Raw genomic sequence first — 22,398 nt, 5'->3', positions numbered from 1 at the left:
TGTAATTATTTTTAATCTGTCTAAAAGAGTCTAAATACCACAAGGCTTTACAAATACAAAATAACCACCCTTATATATAAAAGCAGCCTTGCAGCAAATGTTTTTCTTAAAAACTTGAAATGACTTCAAGTAGACCAGAACAAATATATTTACTATTATAGCATTGCAACTTCTCAAAGTTGTGTTTAAATAAAATTGAATTCTCTGATTAAAAACAGTGAGCAATTTTTTTCCCCATAAATTACTAAGGATGACTATAAGTGACTTAATCCACTGTCAGACACTAAAAGTAGCAACAATGTTGCAGAGGAAGTTCATAGTAAGGACAGAAGGTTTTGGAAACTTACCTTTGAAACTTTTATATCTTTGTGAGATATGAAACTACTAAAAAGGAATTAGAAGTCAAAAAATGTACCTAAACACACAAGAAAAAAAATGTTTTCTTTTTGCAGTGGAAATGTACTAAACATGTAATCTTGACAGTGGCTGCTAAAAGTTCTTGGATTCCCACAGAGATCAATACAAAGATCGGGTGATCAAAGCAAGGTGTAACCACTCAAACTATCCCTCTGTAGCCTGACTTCGCATGTTCATACATAGCAATGCAGAATGAGCCATAAGGATAAAAGAAATTTTGCCATAGACCTATTCAGGTATGCAGATACTACCGTATCTACAGAAGTTTCAGCTATTTATATTTTGCTAATTTTAAGTTATTTCAATAAGTTCAATATCAAAATAAAAGGAGAAGAGCAGTTATGGGACAACAAAGAAGGTGGAATTCAGGCGGGGTGAATAAAACCATGAAACGATAGTGCACAAAAGGAAGCCAAAAAAAGAAAAAGTGGCATGATTACTAACCTTAAACTTTATTTAGCGAATCTCAGGTGTGATGCCAATTAGAATGTAATAAATTAGGTACTACTGAACTCAGTCCCTGATAACAATTATCAACTGCAATTCAAACAGCTTTTTTTAACTCCTCACTGCTCTACACAATCTAGGCTTGGGTGTTATCTAGAATACATTACTTTCAAATTTAGTTTAAAGCCTTATTCATTGCACATGATGGATTAACTTTATTTAATTTTTTGTTATACCAATACGTGAAGCACATGAAAAAATTTAAGCACTTGAACTTTGTTACTTAAATCTCCAGAAGCCAGATAAAGCCTATGTTAGATATATTCATTTAGCTGTATCTGCTGTGAAGTCTTTAAAATTAACACAGTATGCAGGACTGACAGCTTTGACGGTAATAAACACTGGAAAAGACCATTCCTGAGATAGCATATTAATCAAGTCACACTCAGCTGTTTTATCAAAAATAGTGTGTTAATTGCAAGGTTTCAGGTGACAATCACCTGGCAGGCTCTGCTGATTGAGATGAATCTTTAAATGACAGCTTAGGTGATTATATTCAAGCTATATTTAGAGATTGTTTAGGCTGGTTGATTGAAAAAATAAGAGAAGAAGAACTTGTAACTGAGGTTGGAGTTGTTTCCTAGGAACAAGAATGACTCTTGGACACACACAAAATCTGCAGCTCTTGGCTTCTACTCCTGTGGCAGAACTGCGGGCTCAGTCACCAACTGGCAGCAGGCTATATCTGCTCATGATGAATAAGTCAACCATTCATAACCGTTACATGCTAAAAAAGCACAACTACATCAACTTTGAAAATGAAAGTATACTCAAGTAAAACTTCCTCTATTTAAAATCAAGTATATTTAGAATTACCTTGCTTTACTGAAAGCTGCTAAGTTATACTGCTTGTATCCAGTGAAAATAGTGTTTCCTAGGTGTTACAAATAATAAAAAGCTTTTGCATTGCAACCAGACAGTAAGGTCAACAGAAATGACCTCCAATTGTCCTTTATGTCCATTCACATATAACTTTTGCCATGATGGTAAATATATTATCAGTATAATAAACCCTTATCATTCTATAATTTCTTTGTGGGCCTGCCTGATGCCTCTAATTCTCTTCTCTGGCACATGAGCAAGTCCAGTAATTTTTTGGGGTTTTGCTTTGTTTGTTTTTGTTTTGTGGTTTTGTTTGTTTGTTTTGTTGTTAGGTTTTTGTTTTGGTTTGGGGTTTGTATTTTTTTTATATTAATTTCTTTTTTTTTTTGCACTAGTAACAGCTAAAATTTTTTCCAGAAGTTTTACAAGACTCTCCAAATAAGGTGTTTAAGGCAGTCAGGATTCAAGAAAATATTTACTCAGATTGCAGAAGAAAACAAAACAATTCCCACTTATTCCCTGTAATAAGAACTAACAAATGTAGCTCTTTCAGTTATAAAATATATGAAACATATATTTCATATATGTGCTTGGCCATATGATTATATGATTACCATTCATAGCAATTACAGTCTCTCACCTAAACCAGTGTGCAGCACATCCACTTTTCTCTTCAGGTTGTAACACTGCTTTACCAGATAGCTTACCCCAGAGCATCACATCTGAACATAGATCCTGGTAACCCTGTTATATAAGGCTAAAGTAAACATTCTCGAATGTAAGAAAGATTTACTGATCACTAATTAATTACTCGGATTACAATGATAACTGTTAAATTGTTCTCCTATGGATAGGCTGCTAACGTTGCCAGAACATCATTGCAAATATTGAAATTTGATAACGGTGTAACAGGAAAAGGTTTGTATCATTCTCCACACACGGGATGGTAGGCCTGACATTTTGATTGCATAAAGGGAAGGGTTCTGCCTAGGGTGGCAATCTCATATCTTCGGTTTGAGAATAAAATTTACTCATTTCATAGGTATGAGAGAATGCCTAGTTTGTAATTCTGTGGTGGTTCAGCACGAGACAGGTATGCTGTTAGTCATCCAGTATTGTCATGTGCCTTTATAACATCATTTGGAACAGACAGTTGTTACTATGAAAATTTAATAGATGGGAATTTAAGGAACCACATTGATAGAAGATTCGTGATGTCAGAAATCTACATTTATTTTTACTCACCAGAAAGTTGCCCTTATTGTCTTGTTTCTGAACCCCTCAGGAACCTTCTCTGTTTTCTGAGCTTTGCTGGTACTCAAGGAATGCTTACCACATGCTTGGTACCACATGCTACCTAACCAGTACTGACAGGAACAGACATATGTCAGGGTGTGTTTCCTTGTGCAATCTTACTTCCATCTTCCCAGTGAAGCAGATCTTCACATGCTATCTTTCATTTCATGTTTCACCTTGTATGAATGAATCGCTACTTATTAAAGGAAAATAAAGAGGAAAAGATTCTTTGGCCTCAGTGTTCTAGGAGGATCAGGCAGGTTTATTATTTGAACATAGATTTTCATGTTTCACATATAATAGCACAGTGATTAAAACAAACAAATGCAACAAGGCTCAGATGCACAAACTCACTGTCTGCTGATCAGCACTCATGTGCCAGCAAGTCCATCCAACGAGGCCCTGGGGTTAGAAGAGAACGACTGGAGCTTGAGGGCCTGTTAGCTTCCTAGCATTAGAAGCTACTGATTTTATGCAACCTCACTAACAGAAACACATACAGATGTGGGATACCTACAAAGATAGAAAGCAGCACCTGATACAAAGCACACAGGTTCTCATAAAGCTTAAAATGTTGGACTCTGGTACCTCGGTCTCTTCTGGATTTTCCCAAGAAAGGGCAACTTCTTCCTTTTTAAGGATGGAGTACTCTAATCTTTGCACACTGATCAGTAGTTCTGTATTGTTCAGTGATTTTGTTATTCGCTGTGAGTAATACTTTAGAGGCACTTACATGAGATGGTCTATTATATGACCGGATTGCCTCCAATTCTAGTATGCATTTGAAGTTCTTCCCAAATGCCAAGTCTGGAAAAATCACAGCTACAAAGCAGAGCATAATGGTTGACACTGATTGGCATACTATGAATAGCTGCCTGCCTGACCAAAGTACAAAAATGATAACTATAAATGACAGTTGGAATATTTATCTGGAATTAGCACTTACATTTCTCATAGTAAGGCACTACATTATTGTTATAAAAGTACAACTTTATGCAAGATCAAACTTCTATTCTCAAGTCTGAAAGAGTCTTGATTTTTCAAATTAAGTTACAGGGTTATAGCTCTATTCTTGAATGTGCCTGCAGATGTTATCTTAGCTCCACTGAGTATATTGGTGATTGTCTCTTCCCTAAAATTCTTTGTGATTCAGTAACCAGGCATCCCTGTGACAGAAATCCCCACGAGTCCAATATCATAGTCTGTCCAAAACACAGTGGTATTAACAGAAAGCACATTTCACAGCGACTTTCAATTAAATAGCCAGTCAAGGAGACTGAATTCATGGTTCTCATTTTCATAAAGCATTGTAGTAACAGATGCTCTAAGTATAAGATTAAGTTGTAAAGCCTCCTCAGGCACCAGAAATTCAAAATCACATTTTAAGAGGTGGTGATCAGAAAAAACTTGAACAGGGACTTTGCACTTTCCCATCCGGAAAATGTGAAACCTATAGTAGGTAACTAAGTATTTGCATGACAGAAGAGAGAATATGGGAAACATGACAATAGCCTGTTCACAAAAATACTCCCTGACTCTCAGGTCTTTTACCGATTTTATTGGGGAGAAATAGTAAATAGGCATCTAGCCTGAGGGTTAAATCATGAAACCTGCAGAGAGACAGGCACCTTACTTTAGTCTACAGGAAAATTTTGAAGAGTCTTCTGCCAAACTAAGTATGTGCTGTCACCAGCTGGATTGTTTCCCATGCTTCTCAGTGCCCTACTGCATATTCCTGCAGTCTACCCTGTGTTGGTATTAGCAGCTGTGTGGCTGTAAGGTAAAAACAGAACAGCTTGCTTACTCACATTCTGAAAAAGAAAAAAAATAATAGTTTTCAGCCAGACAGCAAGCTGATCCATTTTGTGGAGCTGCACAATCACCAGAACCACCTGCATAACTGAAGAGAGAACACATACTGGAGGATGTGGGTAATACCAACAACACTTGGGGCAGCAAAATCTTTATCCAGCTGAAACCATCCTTGAGAGATGAACAATCTTAAAATATAACCTTGTCTTCAGCACTTCACTATTAGTTAATTGTTCCTTGTTCATTATAGTTGCTTTTTGTGGATTTTATTACCACTGCTGTAACTATGAGTCTTGGAGGTCAAGTCATGGGAATAAGGATGGTATGATACATACTCTTGATGCATACTCTCCCAGGAAACAAGTACAGTCAAATTACCTTGGAGCTGTTTGCTGCTGCTCAGAAGTTATAAACCCCATAGCAGAGCTGATGGAATGGGGTGCAGGCATTGCTATTCTCAGTGCAAGATGGAGGTCAGAGAGGTTAAACTGCTGGATCTGGCATGAAGCACACCCTGGTCTGCCAGTCCTGGTATCGGAACAGTAATCTCTAGGAAAGAAACATAGCAGGCAGGAAGACGTAGCACTGCAGAAATCAGTTAAAAGCTGATAAAAACTCTTAAGCTTATGGGACAAAGTGATGTTACCCTGAAAAACCCATTTTGGGGCTAGCACTGTCACTAAGCAGTAACAAAAACTGTCATAACTCTTGCTGAGAAGTGAGACCACAGGACTTTTTGTGTTGACAGATTTGTAATAATGGATACAGATTGAACTGAAATAGCTACAGTTCATTAACACTGAAGCTACTCCAACATAATTTATTTTCTACTTTATAACATACAAATTAGTCTTCAGTAACAACCAAATTAGCAAAACACACTTGACTGCATATGAATTAAACTTGTCTATAATACTTTTTACATCCACTCTTTTAATTTATAGTATTTTACTACATCCATTACTGTAAATCTTTCAGAAAAAAACCACATAACTAAAGAACTGGTTACACAGGAAAAGTAGGAAACTCTCAGTTCTACATTGTTCCTCAATGCTCAGGAAAAGTGCTACAGATAAAAATATTAATTTACGAGAAGTTTCAGTTCCTTTATACTTCTCTATGTATCAGCCTGCCAATCCAACTATAATTCTCACAGATGATCTATGATAATTTGTCTTGGAATTTATCTCATAACAAAGACTATGCAGGAGCAGTACTGTGAGCAAGCATAAGCATTCTTATTTTCAAATAGCCTGTCGGATTGTATTTAATAAATAACCACATAAACCATTAAGCATCTACTTAAGAACAATAAGCATTCATGATCCAGCTAAGTGTAATTCTAAATCTGTATTATGGCGATACTGGGAGCTACTGCTTGAGTAATTATCCCACCTTTAAGAATTCAAACATGCAGAACTGGGATCCTCTCTGCCAAATACCACTTGACAAAATAATACAACACAGTCTACATCATGTAGATGTAGACATCATGTAGACTGTGTATGAATCATGTATGAAATAAACTTCAGAAAGAAAATTAACCAACTTTTGAACTTGGATGGGTGTAGTCAGAATGTGTCAAGAAAGCTGTTATGACAGGTCTGCTGACAGCAAAGAAAGCAAAATTAATATAGAGAAAACATTTAGAAAACAAACTCCACATTTGAAGAAAGTATAAAGCACCATTAATGGCAGCAGAACAGGAAAAACACCACTAGGATTCTTCTGATTATAGAGGAGGGAGGTAGGAAAAGCAGCATACCTTTACAGGGAAGAAGGCTTTAGACAGACCAGAGAATGCTTTACAAAATGCTGCAGTTTGCAGCGAGTGTAAGCTATGCATCTATTTGGTGTGGAGGTGATTTTTGAAATTTTTGTGAAATGGCATCAGTAGTATGCAACACTGACCCTTAACAAAAGTCATCCTAAAATGTAATTTAAGCCACAGATGAAATTACTTTGGCATGCAGCAGGAGTGAGGGGCAGGAAGGCATGCAGGAGAATTTGGGTTACAAATGAAAACAACTTGCTGAAAAACCCTATTTATCCCACAAAGAAGAAGGAGTCCTGAAGAGAATCTGGTTTGTCAAGGTCCCACAAAACAACAGAGAAAATATACCACAATTTAAGTGAAGGCCATGAGCAAAAGGAATGTGGTAACAGAACCTGTGAAAATTAACATGAAGGCAAACATTCTTCAGACTTTCAAACAATAAAACATCCAGGACCTAAAATTCTATGTGAGAGAAATTAGTTTATATTTCTCACTTCAGTTTTGCAATTACAATCTTATCTAACATTATGATTGATTCATATATTATGAAATACTACTCTAACCTGTAAATGTCTATATATATATATATAATTTAATTTCTTTTAGAAGAAATAAATCAATAGGAAAAAAATTACAAAACGCTGTCAATTTTTGACAAAAAGCTCATTTGTATCTGAGACTATTCACATTTGTGAATTCAAGTTACTGAACCTTCAATAGAGAAGTATCTTAAACATTTGAAACTTGAAACAATAAAAAGCCAAAAAATTAAAGTGACAGAGTATCACGATGCATTTTTCCTGTTCAGTTACCCTGACATTCCATGATGACTAATGCAATCTGCAAATGCAGTCATCAGATCAGACATAAGCAATGTTGTAAATTTAATGGAACTTACGTGGAGGAACAAACTTTTGGCAAGAGTTTCTACTTGATATTTATCTTTCTTAAAAAAATTAATGTGTCTGCTAAGCATAATAGAACACCAATAGTAACATTTAAAGAAATATTTTTAAGACAAAATATTAAAGCATTTTATTTTTTTATTCAGAGTTCTGCCCATAACATCAGAATGGTACATTCTTAATATTATAATACACTGTCAAATTAAAAATATATCAAAATAATTTACAAAAATTAACCTGTTCATTTATAACTAATTCATCATAACAAAACAACCTACATTGTCAAATCACATGGATTAGTATCTACATCTCGTGGAGACAAGTAATTAAGACAGAATCATTAAGGTTGGAAAAGACTTCCAAGATCAAGTCCAACCTTTGACCAAATACCATCATGCCAACTAAACTGTAGCACTATGCCATATCCAGCCATTTATGGAACACTTGCAGTGTTGTGGTGGTTACTCCACCACTTCCCTGGGCAGCCCATTCCAATGCCTGAGCACCCCCTCTCTGAAAATATTCTTCCAGATCTTCAAATACCTATGGAACAATCCTCATGATCCTGGAGTTCTATTACAAATGAATCCTTCTGTCTCTAGACACAGAAAGTAACAAAACCCAAAACTGTAGGTAACTGTCATACTCTAGGTATTCAACTGCTCCTTTGCAGGGCTAAATGTGCTACAGGAAAGGGCAAGTGCACAGCATATTAGTGACAAAGAAATCACTGTGACTATGATTCATAACTTAACTTCCACTACAGAAACCAGGTGACAGGAAGATTTCCAATTGTCTTCACATCCAGAGTCAAACAATACTCCTTGAAGGTTTGCACTACCAGGGATGCTTGCATGTTCTCTCTATTCAAATGTATTCTCAGCTGTTGTGAAACAAGTCAGAATGGTCCATAAGGAGATGCCTCTTATTTCTTCATTAAGGCTTTGAAATAGTCTCCACTACTCTTCAACCCCCTTTCCTTGCTTGTCGGCATTTTTACGCAATTTTATTTTCAAGAGAAAAGAAAACCTAGACTAAATCTTAGAAAGAGAATTAAGTAGTCTCAAAATAAGTCTCCTCTGTAGAGTCATAGTTCCAGCCCTTTACTCGAGATTTCTGACAAATATGTTTTTAAATGGCAAAGCAAAGGTCCTGTTCAATGGTTACTATTCATTACTTTTAGCTACTCAGTCCTCAGGAAAACAAACAGACCATATAAGCCATTAGATGCTTGAAACAACCATTTTAAAAAGTAACTCCTAGGGAACCTTAGCACTTTCCTCTTCTAAACTGAGATGCTAATAGGACAAAAGAAATTAAATGCAATCTACTACTTGCTCAGTTGGTCGACTTAGCAAAGGGTTAGAAACCATGAAGTGAAACTGAGTGAATCCTGGAATTTTATTACATGCAGCACCTAGGAAAGGAAGAAAAAAAAATTATAACATGCTACATTTGGGATTAGTGTCTCTGTCATTGTATTTTATCATCTAAAGACCCAGTTACAAATTCTACTACAATGGTGTAATTATTCTTTTACAATCTGTTTAACCCAAGACATCTTGAAGGTATTTAAGTTAAAATACAGTACTACTGGCTGCTGTAGTGCAATTAATGCCCTTATAATACAATTCAAAAAAGTAATGCAAGTTAGGAAAATATCTCTCTCTTTCAGTCCTGATTAATTTAATGAGTTCCTTCAACACTAATCTCTTAAACACAGAACTATGGGAAGTAAGAGATCAAAGAACAGCAATAAGCAGTCTAACTAAATAATCCACGTTGATTAGCAAATTGTGCTTCATACTGATCTAAGAGTTCACTAATGAGATGCCTGGCACAATGACTGCTCTTGGAAAGCTTTGAAGCCATGCTTAACAGTGACGTTCTCCCTCCCTTATGCCACATCTAGGGAAAGCATAAGAATTCTTTAAAACCTTCAAATTAATCATATGCAGTCCTGGAAAACACATCAAGGTTGTAAATATTTTTGATTGTTCCTAAGCCTTCCATAAATTTTGTGTAAATCCAAGACATCAAAATGCAAAGGAAAATTACAGTATCCCCAGTTCGCACTAGGACATAACTGCCCTGGTAACCAGCATTTAGTACTACAAATGGCCAGTATTACTGCAGTCCTCAAAGAATAAAGACTTCTGCTTTAAAATCCACCTTCTGTGATCTAGCAAGGGTTAAGCACCTTTACCTGCAAAGCAAAATACATACCATAACTTCCAGTTGTATTGGCACAAATGATAGCACCAAAGAACTTTGGAGCATACTTCTGGATTCTGGAAATGACTTTCTGACAGGCTACTGTTGGGTCTGTTCCCATCCTCATATATTCCACAGCTTGATAACTAAAAAAAAAAACCGACCCCATACCCAGACAGTTAGCCATACTCAGGTTATATATTTTAAAATACCACTGAAGAGACCTTGGTTTCTTTGAATAATGAAAACACACAGTAAGTAATTTTTAGGCCATCTTGTATTGGCAATTATTATTCAAGTTCTACATAAAAAGTCATTAAAAGCAGGACTGAAAGGAATTGCAAGATGTCATCTATACCATCTATTGTTCTATGGTAGGACCAAGCCAAGAGATAGCTGATCATTTGCAGAAGAGGCTAAGCAAAAGATTAACAGCTTCTTTGCATTCTTCAACTAAAGAGTTAGTGGGTTCTATTTTTCATTGAGTTTGACATTAGAAGTGATCACGAGTTTTCAAAAAGGCTAATGTCAAGAAAACTTTTTGAAGAAAACTGATCTCCAATATTACCTTACTAATAAATTATTGATTTCAGTAACCATTAAAAAAAACTCTGAAAACACCAAAACTGACACGTTTTCTTTATTTTATGAATATGAAGGTACAATGTTTTGATCAAGACTTTGAGACACTTTTAAATTTTTTGCAAACTTAAGTTGAAAAAAAATCTTAGTTTAAATGAAAGAGAATCAAAATGAACTTTCTTTTTATCTACAGTATCATTAGACAAATGACTATATGGGAAACGCTTGAGATTAATCAGTTGCATTTCAAAAATGTCCTCAGAGGTAAAAAATTAGTTTTGTTGCCATTTTCTTTCAGAACCTGAAGATTAAATGACAACATCTGATATAACTTACAAGCAAACAACATTAGATTGCTTTGATGAAAGACGCACGTACCAACACCAACTCCTGCTACACTAAGAGATATACAGACAGCATTACCTACAGGTGTTATCAAAGTACTGCAGAAAAGAACTTCTCTTGCATTTTAGACTTCCTATTATCTTTGATTTATTCTAACAATCAAATAAGTTCAACTTATCTGAAAGATAACTGACCGAATATAAAGCTATATTTCACAGAGGTCTCTTCACTAATCAAAAACTCAGTAAGAAATTACTATCGCAAAGAAGGCAGACACCAAATATTAGCAATTTCGCCCTTTATTTGGCACTTCCTTCACTTCTGGCAGGTCAATTTTAGTCTTTGTTTCCATGTGGGAATATCTAAGTAACATGGATTTAGTAAAAATCTTTATCTACAAGGAAGCAGTGATTAACCATCTAGGCTGAGTTGTTTTCTAAAACCCACTGGTGCTAACACAAAATGCTTTTAAGCGTTACAGCCAAATACTTCAGGCTGCTAAAGTGTAATATCAGCTTTTATTGACTAAGCTCATGGTGCAGCTCAACTAACTACTGCTGTTGTTATCCGCCATGACAGGATAGATAATTTACTTCAAGACTGGCTTGGAACAGCTTGAATTTCATTGAGGACATTTGTGAATATGCAATAGCTAGCAGGCATTCTTAGCTGCCAGAGTTTCAGAAAAAGCACCTGAGCTTCTATATAGTCCTTCAAGCATCACAGCCCATTATGTTCAGCATGGATTTCCATAACTCATTCCTGAGATCGACCCACAAGGATGACTCTCAAGACTCCGTGATGAAAACAGCCATATTTTACACAGTTTATAGAACCACGATGATAGCACTAAAACACCTCTTTCAGTTTCAAATTAGATGCAATTACATAGGATTGTTACGGTGACACCTCCCCACCTGAATAATTTGAGACCCACGCCTCCTCCTCTCTACAATTTATGATACTTATTTCCCACATAATAAAACACTGGAGGAGAAAGCTAATCAGTTCTGTTAAAAAGCATATAGGTTGGAAATATTACCTTCTGCCTGTTTGCTCACAGCTTGGCAGCATTAAGGGATCTGTCATCAAGATATTTGTCTCTTCTTTTAAGACACATTATAACAATGACTTAATACTGCTACTGTTCTTTCCTCTTCCACTCCTTCCTCTACTCCCACTTCAGCAGCAAGTTACAGTGTCTTTTTAATCAGTTACTTCATTTGCCGAGTCTACATTTTGCTGCGAAAAGCTGGCAAAGTCTGCCCTAAGGACAAACCTGGGTAAGAAGCGCATCATAATGTCACCATCCCCAGTGGCTGCAGCTCCTCCAGCTGTACTGTCCGCATAAGATCCTGCTCCAGCTATCGGAGAATCTCCAACACGGCTGTAGTGAACAATGGAAAATAAAAACCCAACTTTGTCAGCCTTACTGCCTCCAGCTGACTTTAGCGTCAAACCCACAGGAGAACAGAACAGGTAAAAAGGTCACTCCACAGCAGTCAGAAGTCTTATCTTAAAACTACCAATATGAGTGATCTGTGATAACCTGACTGACCTGAGGCTTAATCCACCTCCTATGCACAACTGTTTGTTATTATACTGACTATAACTAGGCCAGTGAGGTTTAGCCTGTGGGCAACAGTAAGCAGCTGGGGACATTAATATGTTCAATAACTTGTTGCTAAATCCCGAAGTTGTCTGACTTGGTTAACAGAAAAGAATTCTAACTGGGTAAAAAAAAGTATCTCAAGGATAAAATACTAGCCTGGGGCTCTGATTTTATGTACATTTCTTTGGAGACTGTGCACCTCTCCAAAATGCTTATTTGTCTCTGGTGCCTTGCCTTATAAGTTGTCTCAAAACTGTGCCAGTTGTTTGTGTATTAATTAATTAATTCATTCATTCATTCACCAGTATGGTGAATTAAGCCAGCTGAAAAACAAGCATTCCCTCAAACACACACAAATCATTTTGCAACTCAATCAGCATTAGGATTTATGGCAGTGCACAGAAATAAGTAAGGCCATTTTGTGATCTTAATGTTAATGTTTTACAACAGCATGGCAAGCTTAACATAGGAACAAGGTGGAGAAAAAACTTTTTTGTAAAACCAGAGATACCAACCCCGGAATTTTGTGGACTGCACCATTAGTCGATGTCCCAGAAACAACGGTTCCACTCACACCAATTATAACCATACCTAAGATTTTCAACAGGATGAAACATATTCAGAAACATTCCTAAAAAATTTATTTAATTAGTACTATGCTTATAAAAAGAACCACAATGCACAGACTATTCAAATTACTGATATACTGAAATACAAGAGTTGTACTCAAGGAAAACATGTTCTTTTTAAAAGACATTTGGAAACTTTTAGGATGTATTACAAGAGCTCAAAAAAGAATGTAAAATAGTGAGTGCCACACTGTTCAGAGCTGGATGTTACTTCTGCCCAAGCACTGCCTCCTGATATACATCTATGTTAAGCAGTAGAAAAAAAGGACCTGGTGTCACTACATCAAGCACCAAGGAAATTATAAATAGTGCTTGAAGGAAATTAAAAAAAAAAATCAAAAGGATGAGCTTAAATTTGGCAGATGGTGACATACTGACTACCAAAGTAACTTGAATTACATGACAGGCAACCAAATGGATGGATAAGCCTACCCCTTGCTAATTTTGTGCTGATAAGAAAGCCACTGCCTCATACAAGAGAAGTTTAGATTGTCACTTGGAACAGGATTTGGGATCAGCTGCTTCTCCATATAGCCAGAATTCACCTCCACAGAGCAAGAGAGGGCATAAATTGCTGCTAGCATAAAACTGCAATACAAAGTGAGAGCCAAGGAGTAGAATGTGATGAGCTGAATTCTGGTTCTCTGACCTCAACAGGCAGTACCTACTTCTTACACAAGAGTTTCCTGACCAGTAGAAGCTAAAAGCATAGAGGCACTGACTCTCTGTCCTATGTAAAAAGACTGGAAGGACATTAGATCCTTCCAATGTCTTAAATGCATTATGAATGAAGACTCTTCTCAAAATGTGCTAGTCACACAGACATTTCATATATAAAACAATGAGGTGGGAGAACTTGAAATACTAATACAAAACACTGTCGTTTACTACAAAACAGCTTACAACTACTTAATGATACATCAGTTCTTGAGTTGTATTTACCAGATTCCCCTCTCCTGACACTCCACAATTTCTGAGTTTTCCAGCACTAATTAAAGACTGTTTACCCCAGTAAAGTAAACCAGCTATCAGCTTAAGAATCTGGGGGGTTGTCCACCTTCTGGAGAATATTAATTGGTTATTAGCAGCGTGAACTAGAAGCAAAGAAAAAAGATTCACACTTGAAATAACTTGTTAATTCTTGGTATTGCAAATACCATCAGGCGAAAAGTTCTGCATTACTGAGGAAAATCCAAACTAAACCAAAAAGTGCTAGTTTCAAGACTACACAGTAAAAAGCTTTAAAAGACATGAATCTGTAACTGCTCTACTCCTTTGTCTGATCTGCTCCTTAACCAGCTTATAGGCTTAGCAATTAACAGTCCTCAATCAGTAAACTCTTAGAAGTTTTTGGGACTACTACTGCTAGCCTGTTTTAAGCATAGTAATTTCTGGAGAAGTTTACTGATTTAGTCTAAAGCCAGAACAGAAGACAAATGAAAGCAAACTTTGTTCTAAAAATTTCAGGAGTGTTTGACAAACACTGCTTTTAGTTGGCAACAGGACTACCTGTTTACTCATTTCTTCCACCACTGTAATGCCTTCTAAGTTGCTCTGAAAGCAACACCATAATCAAGATAAAAATAATTATTTTTAATCTTAATCAGTTTTCTAAGCATCCATAGCTGTCCAAGAATTATGCCAAGGTATCTGCGAGAAACGTAGTAGGATGATGAACAAGAGCTAAGGGCAAATATGAAGCAAGTGGCTGTGCAGCCAGTGCTGGAAAAAAAAGAGAAACAAATCTTACTTTTAGGCACTCCATCCTAACACATAAGTAAAAGAATCTTGAAACCACTATAAACAGGAAATAATTACTATATGAAATACTTTTCTTTAAAATTACTATGATTTAATCTGTAGAGGAATGAGAAAAAAATCAGCATCAGGGTTACCAAAAGTTGTTACCAATAGTATCATGGTTCTGAACACTTCTTTGTGAGACGGTCTGTTCTTCTTTATAAGTTACTTTTCCAGGCCGCTTATATGGTCCACAGGATTTTGAAGAGTCTGGTACCACATTCTGTAAATATTTTTTGATTTGCATGAATAATACATTATACTTCAATACCAATAAATTTAAAAATACTACAATCAATACCTATAATCTGCCATACAGGATGCCCAATACTTAAAACATACAGTTGTACTGAAATGCCACAAATTGTTTTGCTTAAAGACTGATTTCTGGTATAATATAGTAAAAAGGTTTTCCTACTAGAAAGTTATGTTGTTAAAATTAAAGATTTTCCCTTGCTTAACTGAGTGGTCAAAAAAAAAAAAAAAGTCAGCTCATTCTTCAATGACATGAAGAAAATTTTCAAGTCAAAAAAACAACCAGACAAAATGAGTTTGTTATACTAATGTCAAGATATTGTCAAGTCAGCATCATACTCAAGATATTTTCCCAACTGAAAATATCTTGAAAATTAAAAAAAATCAAAACTAAATTAAACTGGTTCAGCAATGCAGCATTCCATATTCAAGAAACAATGAATACAGTGTACAAACATCTAGAAATCTGTAACATCCAAAGCAAAAAAAACCCCTCCAACCAGCCAACCTCGCCACAGCAGGCAAATTTAATGGACAGCTGCACTAATCTGATGTATTCACAGGTCTGCATGAAGCCTCACAACTAACTATTTAGAGACCTTAATTACTCCTGTAAAATTCTCTTTCAGAAATTTATACATGCATCAAAAAATACACACACTGCTGTGTTTAGCTTGAGAAGTCCTGTCCCAATTAAGAACTGGAAAAAAAAATAATTGCTACACCAAAACACTACTGCAGCAAGGTCAAACCCAGCAGGATCTAAGAAATAAGAACTAGACACATACAATTCCCAAGTCTACCAAATGCTTGGTAATTCCAAGCCTTTTCTGTTTAATATGCAAAACTTCTTTTTCTTCACATGTCAAGTGTAACTTCAATATAAGCTCAAAGGAAGAGGCAATTGCTGCATTAGTGACTTTCTAAACCCCCTCTTCACTGCCACCGCTGCACTGTACCTTCCAGTAGTTTGGCTGACAGCTTTGATTAAGCCACTCTGAATACAGCGAAAGTGATTTCTGGGTTGTTAAATCTTCGTATGGAAACCCCATTCTTACAGCAAACAGGGAGGCTTGAAAAGCAAGAACAAAACAAAAAAAACACATTGATTTATTCACAGATTTATACATTTTATGATAATACATTCATGTTACGCTTTTTAGAAATCAAAAAATTCTACATCCTTTATGGAGACGAGAAATAAGCCTTCAGGGAGCAGTATCAGCCATTAGAGTGATGTACAACTGCAGTAGCAAACCCTCCCTTCATTGGCAATATCAAATTTCTTCAATTCACTATAACTATGTTAATACATATAAGTTTTACCATTGAAAGAGAAACAAATTCAATTCTGTTAATCAACTGGACACAAATAAACTGTAGGAAGAGTGGTCTGGGCTGTATGGGTCACAGAAATATTTAAGTAAATGATACAAATATATTTGCCTTAAAAAGCTAGTCTTTTATAAAATGTAAGTAACCCAGCAGCACAACATTTGCCATTAAAACACTGATACTTGAAGAAAGCAATCCACCAGCTTACATCATATTACACTTCTTCCTTGCAGCTTGAAAAGTGACAGCTTGTTTTGAAAATTAATATAGTATGAGCCAAGGGAGCAAAAGAAATACCAACACAAGCAATGAAAGAATGCTACACTTCTAAGAGTAACTTTTATCGTTAGGCAAAGGGAAAAGAAAAAAGATCAACTGTTCTTTCATCTTTTAGCTGAAAATACCTTTGATACTAACCAGTAACAGATACTGTTGCTAGGTTCTGATGCCTGAGTTTATATTATCAATCCTTGATAATAACGTCACTATAATATACAGCTGAACAAGCTTATCTACTCCAAGAATTAAGAGAAGCCTTGAATTATTTCTGGACAGCTTTTCTATGTTTTTCTTAAAAACTGACACAATTAAAGTTCCTTAGCACTCAGAGGAAAACTGACAGCTTCAATTAAATAGATATTTATTTTCCCATTTCTAGAACAAATAGGTAGGGTTTAGGGTTTTTTTGTTTTTTTCTTTTTAGGATAAAATTGTGTTTCTGTATGTTTGTCAGGAATTCTTTCATAACTTTTGAAGCATTGTTTCTACTCCAGAAAGCAGAGTTGGTCGTTTTTACTTTCTGAATTTTTTACTTGGATTATGGTTTAAATATTGATAGGAAAAAAAGAGAAAAAGGTCAGGCACACTGACACTGAAACTTCCCTATCTATTAGAGACAAACAAGAAAATTTCTTGGCAGACAATAACCAAAATAGAGGGTTTTTTCCCTCACTTGTAATCCTCCTACACTGAATATCCCTCACCACATTCAGTCTACATTGATATACATGTGCTTTATTGATTGTTTGCTAAGACTCACCCCTAAAGAATTAAGACAAAAACCAGCTTTTAACAATGCAAGAATTGGTGAGTGTAGTTATCTGTATCTGTTCAATGAAAGCTACACCACTACCATGAAGTAGAACCCAAGGATCTACAGGGTGGTTAGCCTCTCCATGATCACTGAGAAGAAAATGGAAAAACTAAGCCTGGAAATAATATCTGAGCACATCAAGGACAAACAGATGACTAGAAAATTAACGCATGCCACAGTTTGCTTCCTCCTCCTCTCCAGTGTCAACCACTCATAAAAATGCAATTTTAGGAGGTACAAAGACTTCTCTGGATTATATTGTTAAGTATGTTCAAATAAAAGTGCCATTTAGTTATTGGGAGAAAAATAAGGAATAACCTCAGCAATTTTGTATCTTGAATAAAAAAATGCCTGCAGAGACTATATGCATTTATATGAAAAGAGTTTACTATTCTAGCTAGCTCTTCTGGTGAAAATGTAAATATTTTTATTTAGAAAATAAACTGTTCTTTATCTCACATGCATTTTTTAAGATTCAAATGTATCAATCTTCACCTGATGAAGACAACTACAGTTTCTTTTATCCAAGCTCCAATTTCCACAGAAAATACACTTCTTCACAAGAAATATTCTTCCTCAATTTCTCCACTGCTTTGATTAATTCACTAACGTTAAACATCATCTCCAATTTTTACTCAGATAAATCTTTGGCTTTTCTGTCTTTCTTTTGCCACTACTGATAGACAGTTTCTTCTGAGGAAGTTCTCACTGGCAGCAAGGACTCAGCATAACAACCTTGTCCACATGCCTCCATTATGCAAAGACCTATTTCTTAGGTTGGAAAACATATTTTAGATCAGCACTTTAATTCTTCTGCTTCTTCACTTTCATTATCTTTTCTGCTAATTCTACTGATCAAAGTTTAAGAATATTTTGGTAACTAACAACGATGGGGAAATGAGTATTATGAGTATTTCTTCCTCTGCTTTTAACACCTGACCAATTTCTTTTTCTGCATCACCTGTGAAATTTCTCTTAGTCCTCTTCTCAAATTAAACAGAATCTGCACGTCTCTCTTTTCAAACACGTCAAACAGCGTCCTCCCAAGATCGCATCAAAAAACTGCTGTTGCACTTATTTCTGTACACACTAATTTCTTCGAGAATCTTTTATCTTTTCTTATCAATTTCAAAGCACTTGAATCACCATTAATGCTCAGATGTCAACTTCCACACTTATCTCCAAATTTCCTTCTGAGCAGGTGCGTACATTTTCAAAGTCCTTAACTGTGAGCCAAGAAACCTGCTCACTACTCACACACCTCCCTGGAAGGTACATCTCTTTTTGAAACTGGTATTACTCTACCAACAGCAGCCTGTATTTAAAAAGCTCAACCTCCAGTTTGCTATTGCTCTTTTGCTGTGCCTAAGAGTAGAGCCTCTAATGTAATTTTTTTCATTCAAGTTCTCACTAATATTTTTAAACTATGAAATGCAATAATCATGCTCAAAATATACCAAAGTAGTAAAATGTAACTGCAGTGTCTATTAATTCTGCCATTCCTTAGAAAAAGTTATTCCATGGTTTTAAATGCAACATTTACATCTAACAGTTTCCATATTGTCTTTTAATAAATCATCTTTGAAAACTCAGATATCAGTGATATTAGCAAAGCCTTGGGATTGCAAGTTAATATTTGCAGTTAGGCTGGTGGGAAAACCATAAAACTATGCTTTTTTCTTCTAAAAATAAACCTATTTCATACACATGGAATGAGCAAATAAACACTTCTGAATTATTTGACTAAATTGATCTTATTGTCAAGTAATTCTTCCACCTATATAACCAAGATTAAAACATGGCAATTTTAGCAGGAAGTGTTTTAGACAAGGGTATGGCTTGGAAACAGTTAAAGGAATAATTACCTGACTCTCCCACTAATAATGTATGCTTAGTGTATTCAATGACCTTTCGTGCTACACCAATTGCATTTTTTACACGTCTGAGATCCGCAACAGCCCCAACTTCCATAGTGTTGCTGGAAACAGAAAATATTTAAAACTTATTAAAAATACATGAATAATTGCACATCTTTTTATTAGACAAGATCTGTTCTCATCCAAATTGAAAAGTTTGCTCCTTTAACATAATGCTTTAATTGTTCTATGCCATAGACTGATGGCATCACACTAGTAGGGAAAAAATTCCTACCTATATTGTTTCCTTTCACAGGCATGGAGATGTTGCTCAAGTAACAATAACTCCATCTACAGTAATATTTTCAGTAAAATAACTATTTTGTAACATAAACTCATAACATGAACAACACACTTGCAATTACTCTTTAACCAGGACAGCTTTAAATAGCAAATAAATTACAGAAGACAACTCCTCCAGAAGGGAAATATTTATGGACTGAATATAAAGGGAAAGCTAACAATGCTACAAACCATCTGCTTTGCAACTTCTATATCTAGAACGGAATTACCGCACTACATATGAAGATTCATAACCTACTCTTCCACCAGTCAGTATTTTTCCTAGTTCCACAAGTTAACATATAACTTGTCCCATAGTGAGCCCCAAAGCAACAAGATCCTGTAACAACTCTTAAATGTGCTAATATAGGGATCATTCTCTCCTCCATGTAGTTTCCTTACCCATCCATAATCATTGCGTCCAGAGTTGTTTCTCCACTTTCATCTGGGCTTCCTCCGTATCCCACACTCCCATCGCACTGATCAACCTCACACTGCCCACAGCCTCTCTCAACTGCATCCAGCTCAGAACCTCCTGACTCCAGTACTCTCCAAGCTATAATCAACACAAATCATTAAATGTCACCAGGGAAAACAGTCTCCACTACTACTTTAAAGAATGTTTTAAAGACGGACACAATGCAGATGCACTGCATAAGCGGATAAACAAAAGTAAACCGTAACTTACAGATGAAATAAAGTCAAAATATAAATATAACTGAAAGAATGTAAAGCATCACTTTTTTTAAATATTGTTTTTCTTTCATCTGTTTAGTGTTTCTGACTGAGAAACAAAGCTTTTCTTCTGTTATTTACTAACAACTATCACAACTTCTATACATCAAATAACCTTCTGTGCCCAGAACCAATAATTACTTTATCACTGCTTGTTTAAAGCCTTCTGGGAGGAGAGAGAAGGGGAAACAAAACTTTCATCTTAGAAAAAAAAAAAAAAGACCAAAAAAAAAAAGCAGCCCTCAAAAGCTTCATATGAGAATAGTAAGTGTCCAGCTGCAGAATAAAAAGATCTAAATCTATATCAGTAATTACATAACCACGAAACTAAAGTGGAAATGGTATATAAGAAATTAGTCTCCGTTCTCCTGTCCAAACCTTAGTCTTCTATTCTTTAGAATCTAGATCACGGTGCAGTTTTGTAAGACATTACAGACATGCCAAACGACACGGCTTGAATATGCTGAGCCTGAAGGCATTGCACATATGAGATTTCACAAGGTTGGACCCAGGCAAAACTTTCCAAGGCACAAAAGCTTGCTGGCACTGATAGTTGCTGTCCTACTTCCTCCTTGTGCTCGCTCTGGTGCTACATCATCTAACAGACCCAGCATAGGGGAGGCAGCAAATGCACACAGCTCTTTTTTGCAGCAATAAACCATCCCAAGAAGCCTTACCATCACAAATGCCACATGCAACTGCATAAGCTTCCTGCACCAGGGAAAAAGTAAGACTTAATGCCATGCATCCAACTCCACATATGATTGTCTTTTATTACAAATTTCAGTGTGAGGAGTATTGCTCCAATTCCTATTACCTTTATTGCTGTCAGTAGCCTTAACACAAACTTTCAGAAGCTGCAAAAGGCCTTGCAGTTTTCATGAGTATATTTTATTTCTGACCTATACAAGGCTTTATAGGTAACCCATTTCACAAGCAAGAATTCCATAGAAAGGCATTATTGACAACTCGACTACGATAAAATAACCTGCAAGTCTTTTACAATCAGTACTCACAACTAATTTACATTGCCATAAGAAAATGTGCTTTGCCTGTCAATAACACATCACAAAACACCGAGCTCAAAACAAATAATATTCATAACTACCTAAATCCTTGGGGGGCAAGAACGAATCTCAAAAGGGCACCTTTAAAAACCACTGCAAAGAGGCACAAGAGTGATTAAGGGCATAATCTAGCATATCTGCAGTTCATAGCCCCCCTCTCTACTGATTTGTTTGGTTTGGTTTTTTTAAACGCCTTTTTTCCCAGCGCGGAAAGTTAAACCATTTGCTTGCAGGCTCTCAGGCCACACCAGGACTCGGCGTCAGGGAAGCACCAGTGTAAAGGTAAGCTCCTTCCCATACGAGGGGTAACCTGGCGCCTCGGCGCCCGAGCCCCTTTCCAAGAGCCTGCCCGTCCCTGCGGCAGCGGGGCTTCTCTGACCCGGGACAGGGCAGGCGGGGAGCAGAGCCTGGGCCCGCTGCACCCAGCGCCGCTTGACGGCAGCAGGGTCACAACTCGCTCCTTCTTGCCACCACCTACTCCCGGATCCGCCTGGCGGCCCCTCACAGCGGGAGAGCGCACCAGGAGGACAGCGAGCGGCGCGGCACAGCACCGCCCCACCCGCCCCAGTCCCCCTCCGGGACACCTGTCTCCGCGGCCGTCCTAAACGCCCAGGTGTTGATGACTACAGGCAGGGCGGCGGCTGAGGCTGCGCCCGGTGGCGGCAACACGACGAGCAAAAGGAGCAGGACGACCAGGACCACGACGGCCGGCCAAACCCCGCCGCACCCCGCCGCCATGGCCGCCCGGCCCGGCCCGGCCCCCGCGGGGCCGACACCAACCAGGCGGCGGCGGCGGCGGCGGCGCAGGCGCAGGGCCCGGCCGCGGGGAGCGCTGTGGCCGCGGGCGGGTGTGGTTCCGGAGCTCGGGGGAGTGGTGAGACCGGCCCTGAGCAGCGCTGTCATGGCGAGGGAGAGCTTAAAGGTCCCAGCAAAGACCGAAGTCCAGGGCAGATTAAAATACATTTTGTATTTCATAGAACCATAGAATGGTTTGGGT

General features: G+C 37.1%; 1 protein-coding gene across 1 annotated transcript; it reads right to left on the bottom strand.

Annotated features, from left to right (window-relative positions):
- Nucleotides 1-7,656: 7,656 nt before the first annotated feature.
- On the bottom strand, nt 7,657-22,171 carry AGA (aspartylglucosaminidase). The gene is made up of 9 exons (XM_027741593.2): nt 21,986-22,171; nt 20,002-20,155; nt 19,267-19,379; nt 15,933-16,045; nt 14,827-14,941; nt 12,805-12,880; nt 11,957-12,064; nt 9,763-9,896; nt 7,657-8,953 (listed from the first exon to the last, which is right to left on the bottom strand). Exons 1-9 carry the CDS (start codon nt 22,137-22,139, stop codon nt 8,853-8,855), a joined length of 1,068 nt encoding a protein of 355 aa, XP_027597394.1. The 5' UTR covers nt 22,140-22,171; the 3' UTR covers nt 7,657-8,852.
- Nucleotides 22,172-22,398: the final 227 nt, after the last annotated feature.

This window comes from Pipra filicauda, unplaced genomic scaffold, assembly GCF_003945595.2.
Source record: "Pipra filicauda isolate LSUMZ 115617 unplaced genomic scaffold, ASM394559v2 scaffold67_size6003252_pilon, whole genome shotgun sequence".
Taxonomy (NCBI): Eukaryota; Metazoa; Chordata; class Aves; order Passeriformes; family Pipridae; genus Pipra; species Pipra filicauda.
The sequence above is the reverse complement of the archived record's forward strand: the minus strand, read 5'-3'. Positions and strand labels throughout refer to the sequence as shown.

Bases quoted from the DNA above. Each gene is read 5' to 3' on its own strand.
- AGA (XM_027741593.2), bottom strand. From the start codon at position 22,139: ATGGCGGCGGGGTGCGGCGGGGTTTGGCCGGCCGTCGTGGTCCTGGTC. The intron at 16,046-19,266 runs GTAATTATTCCT...TTGCTTTTCAAG, and splicing joins ATTATTAGTGGGAGAGTCAG to CCTCCCTGTTTGCTGTAAGA. The intron at 12,881-14,826 runs GTAACAACTTTT...TGAAAATCTTAG, and splicing joins TCAGAACCATGATACTATTG to GTATGGTTATAATTGGTGTG.